The sequence below is a fragment of the Gracilinanus agilis genome, chromosome 3, assembly GCF_016433145.1.
Source record: "Gracilinanus agilis isolate LMUSP501 chromosome 3, AgileGrace, whole genome shotgun sequence".
Taxonomy (NCBI): Eukaryota; Metazoa; Chordata; class Mammalia; order Didelphimorphia; family Didelphidae; genus Gracilinanus; species Gracilinanus agilis.
In genome coordinates this window covers 622,001,255-622,018,029 of record NC_058132.1, presented here as the reverse complement: position 1 = coordinate 622,018,029, position 16,775 = coordinate 622,001,255, and the positions used below count along the sequence as shown (strand labels likewise).

Genomic DNA, 16,775 nt, shown 5'->3' with positions numbered 1-16,775 from the left:
CTGGCGTTCATCCAGCAACTGAATTCTGACAGAAATCTGGATAGCTTTCCGAAGTTTGGTAGAAAGGAGAGAGAGAGAGAACTGGGTGACATCCATACTCTGGTAGCAATGGCTAATGAATTCCCATAACATTTTCATCTGCAAATTAACAGAAGAATCCTGGAAAAAAAATTACCCAAAAAACTGAACTCTTTAGAAAAGAGGCAAAGATGAAGAGGGGTAAAGTATGAAGTAGGGTAAAAGAGAAATTTTCCATTCTATCTCCTTTTCAGAAAATATATGTATGTGTATGTCAGAACTGATCAACTGGTGAAAAAAAAATCCAAAGCCTTATCATTGTAATGGGGAAAAAGGGGTTTGGGGTCCAAATATATTAAAGATTGGTCACCAGAGGAAAAATCCCCAAATAAGGAATAACCTCAAGTCAACATTGACTTTTACGGAAATTTGTTTACAATTGAGAAGAGGAAGAAGAAATAAGGAAATAAGAATCTAACACAGTAGATAAATTGCTATGATCCTCTGGTTAATCCATGTAGATCTAATTAACCCAAACCAAGAGTCAGAGAGCCAGAGGCCTGGAGGTGAATAAAACAAAAGCTTCAGTCACAGAATCTCTTTTTAAAGGGAAGTTCCTTAAGAGAAGTTCAGGAAGATTCAGTCTTTACACTCACCACGTAGAATTCCAAAGGAAGATTTTAAGAACAGTCTCAACAAGGTCTCAGGGTCCCAGCCAGCACTCCTCCACAAACCAGAAGAACTTCTTCACCAGAAGACCTTCTACAGAAGACCTCCTAAGTCACTCAACTCTCTCTTTTTAAAGGGGTTACTTATGCATCACTTCCTGTGCCTTCCTCCTAGTTTGCATGTCCAATCACAACAGATGCTTCTCTTAGAACTGCCTAGGGGGCAGTCAGTTGATTCTGATTCATTCCCTACTCTAGCACACGTGGGTTACAGACCTCCCAAAAATGAAGATGTTTTCACCTTTCGTGATTAAATCTAAAGATGGGCAGTGTAGATTTAATCTAATTATCACATCATACATGTTGCCTTGTATGAAGTAGTATGGGGCACCTAGGTGAGGTAGTGGATAGAGCACTGAACCTGAAGTCAGAAAGATGTGAGTTCAAATCCATTCTCGGATACTGGTTTTTTACATTGGACAAGTCACTTAAACCTGTTTGCCTCAGTTTCTTCATCTGTAAGATGAACTGGAGAAAGAAATGGCCAAGAAAACTGTCAAGAAAATCCCAGAAACTCAGATAGAACTGAAAGGACTGAATAATAATTGAAGTAGTATAAATGGGTTACATTCTGCTTTTGTTGGTACTTCCAGAGTAACACGGGTTTATGAAAGGGGAGGCAGGGAGCAGTTCATGCAGGTGAAGTATCATGAGCATTTACATCTCAGAAATCTACCGCATCCTACAAACTAGGGCTTGATTCATTGTTTTGTTGATTGTCTGAACTTAAGAAAGTTTTGAAAATGTAGATGTACATACATACATACTATGTACATAAGCATGTACATATGCCCATACACACACACACACCTGGTTGTTAAATATTTACCTATACATCCTGAAAGGCTGTTTTGTCTTTACTATAAAAATGAGTACACCTATATGAAGAAAGGGGGGTGAGATAGAGACTAAGACAGAGACACAGAGAGACTGAGATTTGGAGGACTGGGAATGTCTGTGCTGTAAATCTAAATATCTTTAAAGATATTATCCAATAAAATAGCAGCTGACAGTATGCACTGAAGAGTAATGAGACTTGGAAAAAGTTATTTCCATGGTTTGGGGGTTTATTTTTTTAAATGTCAGTAATATATTTAAATTTCTATTTTGTTTTTCTCTAAGCCTACTTTTTAAAATAATCGTTACATATATTTTGTTCCAGTTTCTGCTTATTTCATTTATATCAGTTTATATAAATCTTCCATGTTTCCCTGATAGTGCAGTAATAATCCATTATATTACATTTATATAGCACAATTTATTTAGCCATCCCCAATTGGTGGACATCTACTTTGTTACCAGTTTTTGATTTGTTTTGAGCATTTTGGTCTATATGAGATGTTTCTGTCTTTGCCCTTTCAGGGGTATATGCCTAGCAGTGAGTACTTGACGGTATGTGCTTAGCAGTGACTCTAATGTATTTTTTTTTGTTTGTGTAAAATCTAGAAGAAAAGGAAGAAAAATATTTGCCTGCCAAAAAGATATTTTCGTAACGTTATTTGTTGTTCTGCCACTTGGAAACTGTAAGGAATTCTGAAATCAGGTTTGCTAAAGCTGAAGTTTTAAATGCAGACAATGGAATTAGAAGAATAATTGTTCTTTTTGTGTCAAAAAATACAAGATGTCCCAAAGATCATAATTGCACTAAGATTTGAGATAACTCTGAATGTCTCCTTAAGTTTGAATGTTACTATTTATGCAGAAAAATTTGTACTTCATGAAATGAGCAAAATAGGAAGTAGTCATTTTCATTACAAAAGTACTTTGCAAAAGAATTCTCTGGAAGGCTCTTTTCAAGTAATAAACTACTTATTCGGTTTCAGATAGCTCCATTTTACTCCTAGAATTGTTTCAGAGTACATTTGAAATAGAATCCAATTTATAAAAATTTGATTTACATATCGCCTTTCCAGAACACATCAGTTGCTTGCACAATATATGCATAAGTAGCATATGATTTTAAAAACAAAATAAAATTATTGTTTGAACAAACTATGTAAAGATGTTATAGGTAGGACTTCCAGATTTAAAAGGCCGCCTACTCACACATGTCCTTGTTAAAGAGTCAGCAGAGAATGGAACACAACACATAAAGCTTTTGTTACACATAATTTTTTTAAAACCCTTACTTCCTGTCATAGAATCCATACTAAGTATCAGTTCTAAGGCAGAAAGGTAAGGACCAGGCAATTGGGGTTAAGTGACTTGCCTAGGATCATACAGATAGGAAGTGTCTGAGGCTGGATTTGAACCAAGACCTCCCAAATGACCCTCTATCCACAGAGCCACCTCATTGCTCCTGTTATATAACGTTTTTCAACTAAAAATTTCTTGAGATTTTTTTCCTCCTTAAATACACTAACAACATCAAATAGAAAAGCCAGGCCAGATTTCTGATCATGATATGATCTGTTCATGATATGATCTGTTCATGATATGATCTGAAAATCCATCTTTTCATTTTCTTTTCAAAAGAGTCAAAAGAATGAAGGGGGATACATTTCCTAGGACTTCTTTCTATACAGCGTGTACTCTGAAATAAGGTATTTTTCAGTAAATATATAATATCCTTTACTCAAAATATTATTTATCAGGGACAGAAGTATAAAGTCTCCAGCTTTGAGGAAAAATGTGAAGCCTTTAATCATTCTCTGTGTCTCCCAGGCAAGGACTGTACATTGTACTGTATACAGTAGGAATGTACTTACGGCAGAAAATCAATACCTTTAAACAAGAGTTCATTCTTGTAGCTCTGCATTTCTTGTTGATTGAAATCATGATTGTTCTCATTAGACCTATTTGTTAGTCAATTTCCTCTTTGGTTTATCAGCAGGTCCCAAGCAGGCGTTTATCCTCGAGATTACAGCCATTTAAGTCCAGCTGAAGCCCTGGCGTGTTGCTTAAATAAGCCCAACACAGTGAAGCTGTTTCACACTTAAGCTGAATAACACATGCTGACCCTGCCTGTATCTAGTGAGATTCTTTGCCAAGCCTCGGGGAGCTGCCAGTAGCCTCCAATAGCAACCAGCAAGACTCCCGAGAAGAACCAGGCTGTTCCATATCTGCTCTGATTTCCTGGTGGGCTGAAGCCTTGTGGAGAGCCAAACATGCTCTCCCACGCTACTTGCCTGATTTCAGAAGGTTAGGGGGTTGGTATTTTGGCATCTGGTGTTTCAGCAGTTGCTTCCCTTTGCTCTCTTGGGGGCAGCCTGACGATGGATGAGAGACAGGATCCTCTGATCATGACTGTCCATCTCTTGGCCAATGCTGGGTATGCACTGCCTTTGCAGCAAACCCTTGACCATCTCTTGGAGTGGATTTGCCCCGAAGTCCATCTATTTCTGGTGTCAGAGAGAGTGACTCCAGTAAAATACTATGAAAAATATCACTCCAAGAGGTCTAGGTTCCCAGGGATTTCTGTTTTGCTCTTCTTGCATGAAGACCTCGGGGAAGAACGGTTCTTTCACGTCTACGATTCCTTTCAGAAGCCACCTTGGCAATCTCATCCCACAGAGAATGCAGGTGGAAGGCTGTGCCCATACACACTCACCAGTCAAGATTTCTACAGCCTAGATCCTCACATGCCCGTCTGGGGGATGAGGCAGGTCCATCATGGTGGTGAGATCCTGCGGGTGACTTTATATTGCAGCTTTGATAACTACGAAGATGCAATCAGACTTTATGAAATGATCTTACAGAAGGAAGCCACCACCCAAAAGAACAACTTCTCCTTCTTTGTCCTGTATTCAAAGAAAAACTTTTCAATACAGCTCTCCTTGAAGCAACTTCCCTTAGGGATGTCTGTGGAACTCAGAGAGTCTTCTGTACTGCAGTTCAAGGTTCAAGAAATTGGCCAGTTAGTACCACTTCTGCCAAATCCCTGCATTCCTATCAGCAGCACCAGATGGCAAACTCAAGACTATGATGGAAACAAAATCCTCCTACAGGTATGTTCTTGACGTAGATATGATCATATGACAAACATATATCACATGATGTCACAGACCATTCGATTTTTCAGATGAGGACAAAATGAAGGTAAACTGGTTTAATCTGTACATGGACAGGGCAGACCAGGACTAGATCATGGAACTGAAATTAGAAATTTAGCAAGTTGGCAAGGAAAACTTTATGCAAGCTGGTCAGTAAACTAAGAGAAATCATAGTGAACAGTTTCAGTGAAACTGTTCTGAGCTCAGTACTGGCTATTGTTCACTTTGAAGAACTTTCTGACCTACTAGGTGTTTAGAAAATGCTTGTTAAATTAAACTGGGCAGATTCATCAATGGATATTGTATTAGTTCCCTAAAGAGGAGAACCTCTACCACATCTAATATGTGGCTTCCGTGTCAGTGACTGAGAAGAAAATCACATCCTTTGAATGGATTGGGTGATTGGGTAGGGCATCGTCATAGCATATTTGACTTCCAGAGTGGCAGGTTCAGGTTTCTGTCAGTGTCTTTTCAATTTTTTTTATGTCAGATTCATCTCCATAGATGTTGAGGATTCCTGGCTTCTGAAACTTTTTGCTCATTATCTGCTCCTTTTTCATTTGGCTACTAGTTAAGACAACCATAATGAACAAATGTAAGATAGATTGGTAGGTTTTATGTATAAACACCAGGAAGAATTATTGGACCAAACCAAGTAGGCTTAGGAAAAAAAAAAGTATGGTGGAGGCAACATAATTTTGAAAGGAAAAAAGGATTAATTTTCAGAATATCTGAAAGAAGGGAAATATACCAAACAATTAGAAAAAAAAGCATAGGTGGAATTGGTAACTTCTTTAAACAAGCAATCAAGAGGATATGAATAGCTAGTGGCCTATATACCTACTTTCTTATTTCTATAAGATCATCATGAGGATGATTTACATGCATAGTAAGTGCATCTTCGATGAAAATATAAGAAGGGAGCCTGACATTGGGGATGTGAGCATGGTATAAAATATTGTTCTGAAAATGATTGTTTTTTTACAGCAGGTCATATTGCCACTGTCACAAAATTGATTCAGAGAATCGATGAAGAAAGAAGACAGAATTCCACTGCTTATTGTTCGTTTGTTATAAAAAAGCATTTCAATTTGGCAGAACAAAATGTACTTTCAAAGACTTTTCCCTATCAGTAATATGTATCTTGAAGTCATGCAAAATTCATTAATAGATCTACCCAGTTTAGTTTAATAAGAATTTATTTGCTTATTATTTTTTAAAAACCTTTACCTTCTGTCTTCAAATCAATACTAAGTATTCTATATATGCTATATATACTAAGTATTCATTCCAATGAAGAAGAATTGTAAGGTCTAGGCAATTGGGATTAAGTGACTTACCCAGGGTCACACAGGTAGGAAATGTCCACCTAGCTGCCCCTCTGTAAAAATTTATTGAACACCTACTAAATGCTTAGGGATTCAAAGACCAAAGTTTAAAAAGTAGCCCCTGCTCTAAAGGACTTTCTCAACTGGAGGGAGGAGGAGAGGCTATAACAGGCAGAGAAGTAAATACGAAGTAGTTCCAAGAGGGAGAAAGCACTATCAACAGGAAAAATATAGATAGGCCTTGTTTAGGATGAGGTGGGGCAGCTAAGGGACATAGTGGGTAGAGCACCAAGCCTGGAATAAAAAATGGCCATTTTTCCCAAGTTCAAATCCAGCTGCAGATACTTACTAGCTGCATGATCTTAGGCGTCACTTTAACCCTGTTTGCCTCATTTTCCTCATTTGTAAAATGAGCTGGAGAAGGAAATGGCAAACCACTGTAGTGTGTTTGCCGAGAAAACCCTCAGATGGATTTATGAGGAATCAGACCCAACTGAAAAATGACTAAACGACGGTAACAGGATGAGGCATCTGAGCTATGATTTAAAAGAAGCAATTGTTTCCAAGAGAGAGAGGTGAGGAAGGCATCTATTCTGCAGTGATGGGGTGAGGGGATGTGGGAGGGGAATTCACTTGTTCGAAGGTAGTAGAGGCAGAATAAAGTAGTAAATTTGTGATGCTTTCTTTTTTAATTCCATGAAACTGGAAAGAAAAGTAGAGGCCAGGCAATATGGGGCAGTTGAAAAAGCACCTGTCTCTTCCATTTACTACCTATGTGACATTGGGCAAGACTCTTAAACTAAGACTCAGTTTCCTCATCTGTAGAAGGAGGATATCCAGTTTAGTCCTCATAGGTAAATGAACTCTGGATCTAAAGTCAGGAAGAAGATTTGAGTTCAAGACTAGCTTTGGATACTTAATAGCCTAATCTGTGCCTCATTTTCCTTATTGGTAGAATGAGAATAATAATATCACCTATCTCCCAGGGCTGCTATGAGGATCAAAAGAGACAATAATTGTAAAGCATTTAGCACAGTACTTAGGATATAGTAAGTGCTATACAAATGGTATTATGATGATGATCCAAACCTCTCAATTATATATGAGGAAATTAAGATGCAGGAAAGTAGAATGACTTGCCCAGGGTCACTCAAAGCTGAGATTCACCATCTTCCAGGGACAGTAGTCCTTTTCCAATTATTCCTTTTAAAAAAGTTTTCTAGGTAATATTTGGGATGTGTTTTCCAAGTGCTACTTGGTGACATTTATACATCTTGTCACCTGTTAGTTTCCTTACTGTATTAATTTCCTGTCCTTCATTGCCTCCTGAAGGTCCTTACTATCCTCCTTCCCATTTTCCCAAGTGATGCCCATTAGACCAACATCGTGGTCTCCCAGACTTAAAATATCGGTGTTATCTTTTATATCTTTTGTCCCAATTCCACTTGTGTCAGTGTAGGTCATGATGTTAGGTACTAAGGAGACGAAAATTTAAAATGAGTCATTTGCTTGTCCATTCCATCAGTTCATCTGTAAGCTCTCCCATTCCCACTGATCTCTCCATTTTTCTAGTTCCTTTTCAAATTATTGTCAATGTCACTCAGCTATTCATAAATCTATTTCATGAGAAATAAGAAAAATCACTGAAAAAAGATCTTGCAATTTGGGCAGGCAGGGTCTGAGGAGATAGGGAGTACACAAAAATTCACACCTTATTACATATTTATATATTTGCTGCCTATTAATCATTCAGATTATCTTTTCCAAAGACATTTAAAACATGTTGAAAACTAAGCTCTTTCTCTTCCCCTCCAAGCGCATCTTTCTTCCAAACATCCCTGTTTCTATTAAAGGTACCAGTGGCTTTCCAGAGACCCAAGTTGGTAACCTCAGCTTTATTCTTCACTCCTCATTTTCTCTTTCCTACTCAGTAAAAAGACAAGCAACTGATGTTTAAAGTCCTTCACAACCTGCTTCCAATCTTATCCCCCAACCTCCATAGGCATTATTTCATTCACACACTCTCAGTTCAGCCAAATTGATTTTCTTGCTGTTCCTCATGCCCACTTCTCTGTCTTTGTGTTCACTTAGAATCCTTTGTTGTTGCTAAGTTGTTTCTGTTGTGTCTGGCTCTTTGTGAGCCCATCTTGGGTTTTCTTGGCAAAGATACTAAAGTGGTTTGCCATATCCTTTTCTATCTCAGTTTAAAGATGAGGAAACTATGGCAAACAGGGTTAAGTGGCTTTTACTCTCTTCTACATTGGTGGTGTCTAACTCAAGTGGAAACAAAGGTCTCAAAACCATATATATAAGGATCCCTGCAGATCACATATTGACTTAGAAAATCACATATTAACATTATCTATATTTTATTGTATTTTTAATTATCTCGTTAAATACCTCCCAATTTTACTTTTTAATCTGGTTTGCATTGTATTTGGGACTGGTGTAAGTATGTAGCATGTGGGTGGAGGGAGCATATTTGATACCTCTGTCCTACAAGAAGCCTTTCCTCATTTCCCCATCCCCAAATCACCTTGACTTATTTTTGCTATATCTTGGAAATACTTTTATATAGGCAGATTGTCTCCTCTGTTCGAATATAGCCCTTCTGTTGGGAAAAGGTACTGTTTGTTTGAGCCTGTATCCAGAGTACCCAGCACACTGCCTGATGGTGAATAAGTTATTATTATTTTTTTAAATAACCTTTACTTTCCATCTTAGAATCAATACTGTGTAGCGGTAAGGGGTAGGCAATGGGGGTTAAGTGACTTGCCCAGGGTCACACAGCTAGGAAATGTCTGAGGCCACATTTGAACCCAGGACCTCTTCTCTCTGGGCCTAGCTCTTCATCCACTGAGCCACCCAGCTGCCCCTATGAATAAGTTCTGAATGAGTTACTGTTGACTAGATCTGTTTTAATACAAATTTATATTCTTTTTCCTTCTAGAACAGGGGTTGGCAACGTATGGCTCTCGAGCTATATCTGGCTCTTTTCAGGGCCAGATATGGCTCTTTCTGCAGGAACCATAAAGTCAATTTTTTTTTCAGGCACTTACAGGAGCGGCACTGTGAGCACTGTACGGCTCTCACGAAATTACATTTTAAAAAATGTGGCGTTTATGGCTCTCACGGCCAAAAAGGTTGCCGACCCCTGACCTAGAATATCATTTTCTCTTCCTTTTCCTCTTGACTCAAATACTTACATTTTCCCAATGATTTCTCTATTTCTCTTGTTCTTCACATGTGAAAGTTGTGAGTAGCTCACATGACGTCCTCGACCATCAAGGTATCCATGAATGTTTCTTGCAGGATTCTTCCCATGACCAGGTTTTCTCATCTCTTTTCTTTCTACATCCTTTGTCTTAATGATTTTATCAACTCTTGTGGATTGAACTGCCATCTCTATAGAGAAGACTCCCAGGTCTCCAAGGCTAGCCTTAATCTCTTGCATGAGTTTCAGGCCAATACCACCAATTTCCTGTTAGACATCCCTAACTTTGATGTTCCATTGGCATCTTGAACTGAACAGTGGCAAAATAAAACTCACATTTTTTGTCCCCAACCCCTGACTTTGCCCCCTCATTCAGACTTTCCTGTTTCAATTGAGGGCATGAGTATATTTCTTATCATCTAGTTTTAAAACTTTAGAATCATTCTTTTTTTTTTTTTTTTTTTTTTTTAATTCTTACCTTAGGTCTCAGAATGAATATCCATTCTAAGGCAAAAAAGTGTTAAAGACTAGTAGCAATTGGGGTTAAGTGACTTGCTCGAGTCACACAGCTAGAAATTCAGAATCATTCCTAACTCTCCCTCACCTTCCATATCCAGTCAGCTGTCTCTTCTTGTTCATTTTGGCTCCACAATATCTCTTTTGAGATCTTACCACCTCTTGTCTTGACCATTGTTATAATGACTTAACTGGTCTCTCTTCTTCCAGTCTTTTGCCTTTCTAATTTAACCACCACACAAGTTACAAAATAATTTTCTAAAGCACATGTTGCTTTTGTTCTCAAGAAACTTCAGTGGCTCCCTATTGTCTCTAGGGAGGAAAAAATAACAAAAACACTAACCTCCTCAGCTTATTTGTTGTTGTTGTTGTTGTTGTTAAATCATTTTTTTAACCCCTACCTACTATGAATTGGCTCCAAGGCAGAAGAGTGGTAAGGGCTAGGCAATGGGGGTCAAGTGACTTGCCCAGGGTCACACGGCTAGGAAGTGTCTGAGGCCAGATTTGAACCTAGGACCTCCCGTCTCTAGGTCGGACTCTCAATCCACTGAGCCACCCAGCTGCCCCTCAGCTTATTCTTTAAAGCACTTCACAATCTGACTCTAGTCTACTTCATCAGATTCTTTCACACTACCACCCTTCATATCATCTACCCCTAGCCTGGCTCATTTTCTGTTCCCTAAACTTCTGTCTCCCATCTCCCTGCTTTTGTGTGTGCTACATACACCTAGAAAGCATTCCTTCCACACCTCTGCCTTTAGAATCCTTAACTTTTATGAAAAGATACTCTCCCTGGCTTCTTTGCAGAAGTGGAAGACCATGGGTGTGGAAAGCTGCATATAATGTCACCCCACTCAGAGAGAGGTTAAGTGACTGGCCCCAGGTCACGCAGTATGTGGAATATCAGATCTTCCTGATTCCAAGCTTATCCACTATGCTACTGTGTGGAGAGAAAAGAATTAATTTTTTCTTCTCAGGGTGGGATTCCATTAGAGAAGGAAAAGTTCAGAATAACATCTCAAGGACATCGCCATAATGGGTTGAGATCTCTTATCTCAAAGAAAGCAAACCATTGGGATATACTACCTCCTTATCCCCTCTGACCTTCAGAAGTCAGAAGAGCCACTCTTAAGGACATAGCTTCCCCCTGCCTAGTGGAACTTGTGATAGGACTCATGGGTGGGGTGCTCATGCTCTGTAATTTCTTGCTTTCTGATTGGGTAGTCTTTCTGGGCTAGATTGGGGTATCAAACAGAATCTAAAAAATTCTTGTATCTGCACCCATGTGTTGGGCATCCCCATTAGGGTGTGGCCCCTTCTCTTCTTCTTGTTTCTTTAAGCCATATCATCTCATACACGACCTAGTTACTGAGGATACAGCAGGAAACATAGGTGACGTAAAAAAAAAGAAATTAAAGAGTCAATTACCAATTTTTAAAAATAAAGAATCCTTCACTTCCTTCAGGGTTTAGCTCAGGTGTCAGCCCTTTCCAGATCTTGCCCAGCTCAAATGATCATACTCCTCTGTCTGTTTACCTGTCACATTTGCATGGAAAATGCGAACTTCTTAAAGGCAGGGACACTTTCTGTCTTTATAATCTCAATGCCTAGCACATAATGAAGCTTAATTTAAGCTGATTGTTGAAGGAAAGAGGTCTGGAGACTTGCTCAGAGCAGAATCGATTAATCACAGCCTTAGAAATTAAGTTCTAAGCAATTATTATCACATCCTATCATCGTCAATAATAATTTTAAAAATCTTGAGGCAGCTAAGTGGAGAGACAGCCAGACCTAGAGTCAGGGAGTCCTGAGTTGGTTCAAATCTGGCCTCAGACACTTCCTAGCTGTGTGACCCTGGGCAAGTCACTTAATCCCAATCGCCCAACCCCTACCGCTCTTCTACCTTGGAACTGATAGTTAGTATAGTTTTTAAGACAGAATGTAAGGGTTTAAAAATTATTAAAAAAAAAAATCTCAATGATATTCCTGCCTTTCTTCATTCACAGGTCCAAACAAACCCAGGACAAGATGAAAACAAGGGTGAGCTTTTCTCTAATCACAACCATACAGGAGCTGACACTCTTCTCCAAGACTCTACCCGAACCATAATCTCTACAAAAAGAACCACAGATCAAAGAAGTCGAAGAAGCCAAATCAGAAAGTCAAAGCACAATTCCCCAGAGCCTCCTGACCTGGGAGTTGGGACTTTGCCATCTGAAAGCCCCCGTAGGACTTCATGGACCAGATCTAGTTCATCCCTCTCTAACAACCCATCCATAGCTTTCCAACGGAGCCAGCCCTCTCCACATCTTGAATCAGCAGCCAGAATCAAAATACTCAGTCAAGGAAACAGTTTTCAGAAGCCGGAGGCAGAGACTAATGTGGACACAGGGTTCACGGTAATCAGTTCAGAACAGAGGCAATCTTCTCTGAGAACATTTCCAAGGGATTTGCAAAGCAGCCTGCCTGCAACACGGATGCCAAACTCTTCATTAGCTATAACTGGTCCAAGAAACACAGCCTCTGAGGAGAGAATCCACCCGTCGCCACTTACTGGCCATAGGGACAGTAAAGGCGCAGGGCAGATCACTTCAGCATTTCATTTGTCACAAAGACCCCCTGGAAATGAGGAAGAAGAATTCTTTATATGATGGAAAATGGATGTCGGGTTCAGACAATGAATCAATCCCTTGTTCTGCAGAATGAGCACCAGTCCCAAAACGATGCGCCTTTTCTTGCACATCTGAGTCTCTGGATATCCCTCTTGCCAACACACCTTTGGGTCTAATTTTTTTAAACTGATAATATTTGATCTAGCATACCATTGCCAGATCTGTTTCCTAAGGAGATCAAGGGAAAAGGAAAAGAATCTTTATGTCTCAAATATTTATAGCAGCTTTGTTTGTGGTGGCAAAGAATTGGACATCAAGGGGATGTCCATCAGTTGGAAAATGGCTAAACTAATTGTGGTATATAATTATGATGGAATACTACTACCATGTCATAGGAAATGACAAGTTTGCTGATTTTAATAAAATTTGGAAAGAACCCCGTGAGATAATGAACAGTAAAATTAGTAGAATCAAGAGAACATCAGACACACCTACAGAGTTAAATTCTCGAAGAACAAATTGTGAATGGTACCTCCAGAGAATGAACTGAAAGATGGAAACATGAAAGTCAGAGTTTGTATGAACAGATCTCTCTCCTGAATGATGCCTACCGCGATGCAAGGAAGGAAGAGGTGGAAACGTGCTGGGACTTTTGTGGATATAGTCACACTTTTTTAAAGAGAAAAAAAAAATTATTTAAGAAAAAAAAAACCCATGAACATTCCAAAGAAGCAAGGGAATGGTTTGGATGTTTTATTTCCTTGTAAGAGATTAGCACAAGGGAAAAGGATAGCCTTTGTTTTTTCCCCACGGATGTGTACACCTAATTTGAATCAGCTTTTTTTAGCAGATGTGTATACACAGTTTGAGCCAGGTATTTAACATGTCTCGGGTCATTTGTGTTGTGTGCTTATGAACAGAATATGTTATGCAACTCATTAGTGTTTTAAATTTTGCTTTAGTATTCATCGGCATTGCCTAGCTTCCCCTGAACCACATTAAATATTTATTCTTCACTACTTGCTAATCTTCTCATAACCCCAAAGGTCCCTGCATACTTCTGCTACCCTTCAGGTATTCTGGCTTTGTATATTTTATCCGTTAAAATACATGGTGCACTGAAAACTTCAAGCTTCTCCCCCCAGCCCTATCTAATAATCAGAACATGATAAACCTCTAAGAATCACTTAGAGGACCCAAATGGGTCTCCATAAAGCCTTGTTTTTGTGAAGGCTATAATGGCGCCTGCCAATAGCAGCTCATATTTATACATGGTGCTTGCTTAAGAGATCAAAGGTCAATAACTGAAGGCATAATTTGCCACTTTTCTAATCAGCACTGTTCCAGCCTGGTCTATAGGGTCAAATTACACTTGTTATTAATGAAAAAATTAATAAAAAAATTTATAGAGGGTATCTAGATGGCTCAGTGGATTGAGACCCTGACCCAATGGGATGTTCTAGGTTAAAATCTGGCCTCAGACACTTCCTAGCTGTGTGACCCTGGGCAAGTCACTTAACCTCTATTGCATAGCCTTTACTACTCTTCTGCCTTGGAACCAATACATAGTATTGAGTCTAAGATGGAAGGGAAGGGTTAAAAAAAAAGCCAGTTATAGGGGATTTTTAGGGAGCCAAGTAATAAATACATATTAAGCATCTATTGGGTATCAGCCATTGTGGCACCAAGGATATAAAATAAAAAATAAAATGTCCTGAAGGAGTTTCTCTCCAAGTGGAAGAGATAATACATATACATATTCTAAATACATTTGAGGTATTTTCGGGGAGGAGGCTCTAGTATCTGGGGGATCAGGTCCTATAGGAGGTAGCACTTGGCTTAATTTTGAAGACTACAAAAGGGAATTAAAAAGAGATGAGGAAGGAAGAAATTCTAGAAATATAGAGATGGAATAAACTACATTTATCAATGCACTTAGCCATTATGTAACTTTTAGTCTTAGAGAGCTGCCTTGGACACTGAGTGTTGAAGTGACTTGCCCAAGGTCACACAGCCTGGATGTGTCAGAGATCCGGCCAGAACCCAGGTCTTCCTGTCTCTTCAATGAACATAGATGCAAAAATCTTAAATAAAAAGGAAAAAATAAATTTTATTGATGCTTTTTATTATATATTATAGTATTTCTGCATATACTCACTCTATTCCCTCCCAAATTCAAAATTACATTCGTCCTAGCAATAAAGAAAACAAAAACACTTGATATCCGGGCCCATTTCTATCAGTTCCCTGTCCTACTGCCCAAAGTAGGAAAATATATTTTGTTCTCTGTTCTTCAGGCCCGTAGTTACCTACCATATAAAAAAAAATTTTTTTTTAATATGGAACCCTTCAAAATGAATTTGTGTGTCACCCTTGCTTAGTGGCCACGTTAATCTTTTCTGTATTGTTCTAATTTTAGTATATGTGCTACTGAAGCAGACACCTGTCGTTTGTTTTAAATTCATATCATTAAGCAGAGAAAAATAGAGATTAACAACTGATCTAGCACAATTTTTCTCATGAGAGGAATATACTTTTTTCTTCTGGTTTTCAACCTTTTAAAATATAAGGATCCCTTTCTTAACACCAAAAAAAAAAAAAAAAAAATGAGTTGCCCGCAGGATGGAGTTCTACTTGAATCTAGGGATTGAGGAAATGTACAAAAATAGCATGCTGCTAAGAATTTAGGAACCCATTACAATTTGTAAGAACTCCAAGGTGACTATTGCCAGAATCAACTAAATTGTGACTTCTGTCATTGCTTTTTCTGCCTCATCTCCTTAGTTACTATGACCCATTCTTTAATCTTTAATCTTTAATCCACGTGAGTTAAAATATCATTCTCCTTCTAAAGATTTTATAGCTACAAATGCTATTCTTCCTAACTGAAAATGCAAATGATTTCACATTCCATGATACAGAAATATAGATATGCGAATACACATTTAAATATAGCTCTATTTTAAAAAAAATATCTTTGGTCTTTATATTGCCTAAGTTTCCTTCTATATCCCTCTCCCATTTCCCTTCCCAGAAAATCCCATATAACTAAGAGTATTTTCAAAAGAAAAGAAGAGAAAAAGCAGTCAGTAAAACTGATCAATACCTTAAAAATTGAGCAATAGTTTGTACCTGTTAACTTCCTACTACTGCAAAAGAAGGAGGGAAAAGTATCTTCTATTCCTTCCTTGGGACTATTCTTTGTAATTTTACAACATTTATTTTCAAGTATTTTATGACTGTTCTTTCTATTTACATTGCTGTATTCATCATATGTGTTGTGGTTATTTTTTGTCTCTATTTGCTTCATTTTAATTAATTGATGTAAACCTTTCTAAACGTCTTTGTATTTATCGTATTTGTTGTTTCCTATAGTTTAGTACTTCTATTTTTTATTATACTCATGCTATAGTTCATTTAGCCATTCTCCAATTGATAGGCATCTCCTTTGTTTCTAACTTTTTGCTACTGTGAAAATTGCTTCCATGAATATTTTGTTACAGATAGAGCCTTTCTTTTTATCAATGACCTCCTTGAAATATAGACCAATTAAGTAAAATTTCTGACCAAAAGCTATATGAACACATAGGACTTTGTTATGATCTTTGTGTGTGGAAAATTTATTCTTCCTTTTGGAATTTGAGTTAACAGTTCACCTGTAGAATCCTAAAGAATGAGAAGAGGGCAAAAGTACTTCTATTAGACTTTTGATACCTTACTTGAGAGAGCAATCTCAGGCTACTTTCCTGTCACTTGCCAAATAATTGCCAAATAAACTGTACACTGAGCAGTACCTTACTATTACCCTGAAACCTAGTCAAGAAGATATCCCTCTTTTTCGCCCAATAATAACCCTGGAAATGAAGGGTCCTCTAAGACCAGGTGACACTATAACACTATAGGCAAGATCCTTAGATAGCCTTCAGTAAATCAGAGAACATCCCACTTTCATATTTCAGCTGCCCCTCCCCAAAAGCAATTACTGTACTCACCTGTTCCAAAACTTAAGAATGATGGGTAGACATTAATATCTTGCTCATGATCTGGAAAGAGTGGACGTTACTTTGCTCTCCAACCTTCATCTTTCAAATGATGGTCCCCTAAAGTCCTTTTCTGCTCTAAATTTCCTCTTAATCTTTGATTCTAATCACATCAGCAAAAACATAGTAATCTATTCACATATTGGACATTGTCTACAAAAGATACACTTGCTCATTGATTATAATGAGGCATTTAATAAGATGACAGGTGCTATTCTACAGTTTTCAGAGACCAGTTATTTGATTCAAATGATCTTTGCATGGGCCTTAGATCTAATTCTATTTTCTGTTTCTCCCCCCATTGTTTCGATTTCAGTAAAATATACT

General features: G+C 38.2%; 1 protein-coding gene and 1 non-coding gene across 2 annotated transcripts; one reads left to right on the top strand and one right to left on the bottom strand.

Annotated features, from left to right (window-relative positions):
- Nucleotides 1–3,961: 3,961 nt before the first annotated feature.
- Nucleotides 3,962–12,716, top strand: FAM124B (family with sequence similarity 124 member B). The gene is made up of 2 exons (XM_044667595.1): nucleotides 3,962–4,693; nucleotides 11,803–12,716. The coding sequence occupies exons 1-2, from the start codon at nucleotides 3,962–3,964 to the stop codon at nucleotides 12,445–12,447; spliced, it is 1,377 nt and encodes a 458-aa protein (XP_044523530.1). The 3' UTR covers nucleotides 12,448–12,716.
- Nucleotides 12,717–14,741: 2,025 nt separating this feature from the next.
- Nucleotides 14,742–14,849, bottom strand: LOC123243416. Its single transcript, XR_006505947.1, has one exon. It is a non-coding gene; the product is annotated as a U6 spliceosomal RNA (small nuclear RNA).
- Nucleotides 14,850–16,775: the final 1,926 nt, after the last annotated feature.

What these genes read in the sequence shown, in the direction of transcription:
- FAM124B (XM_044667595.1), top strand. Translation starts at nt 3,962, where the DNA reads ATGGATGAGAGACAGGATCCTCTGATCATGACTGTCCATCTCTTGGCC. An exon ending in GAAACAAAATCCTCCTACAG is followed by an intron (nt 4,694 to 11,802) that starts GTATGTTCTTGA and finishes CTTCATTCACAG; the next exon opens with GTCCAAACAAACCCAGGACA.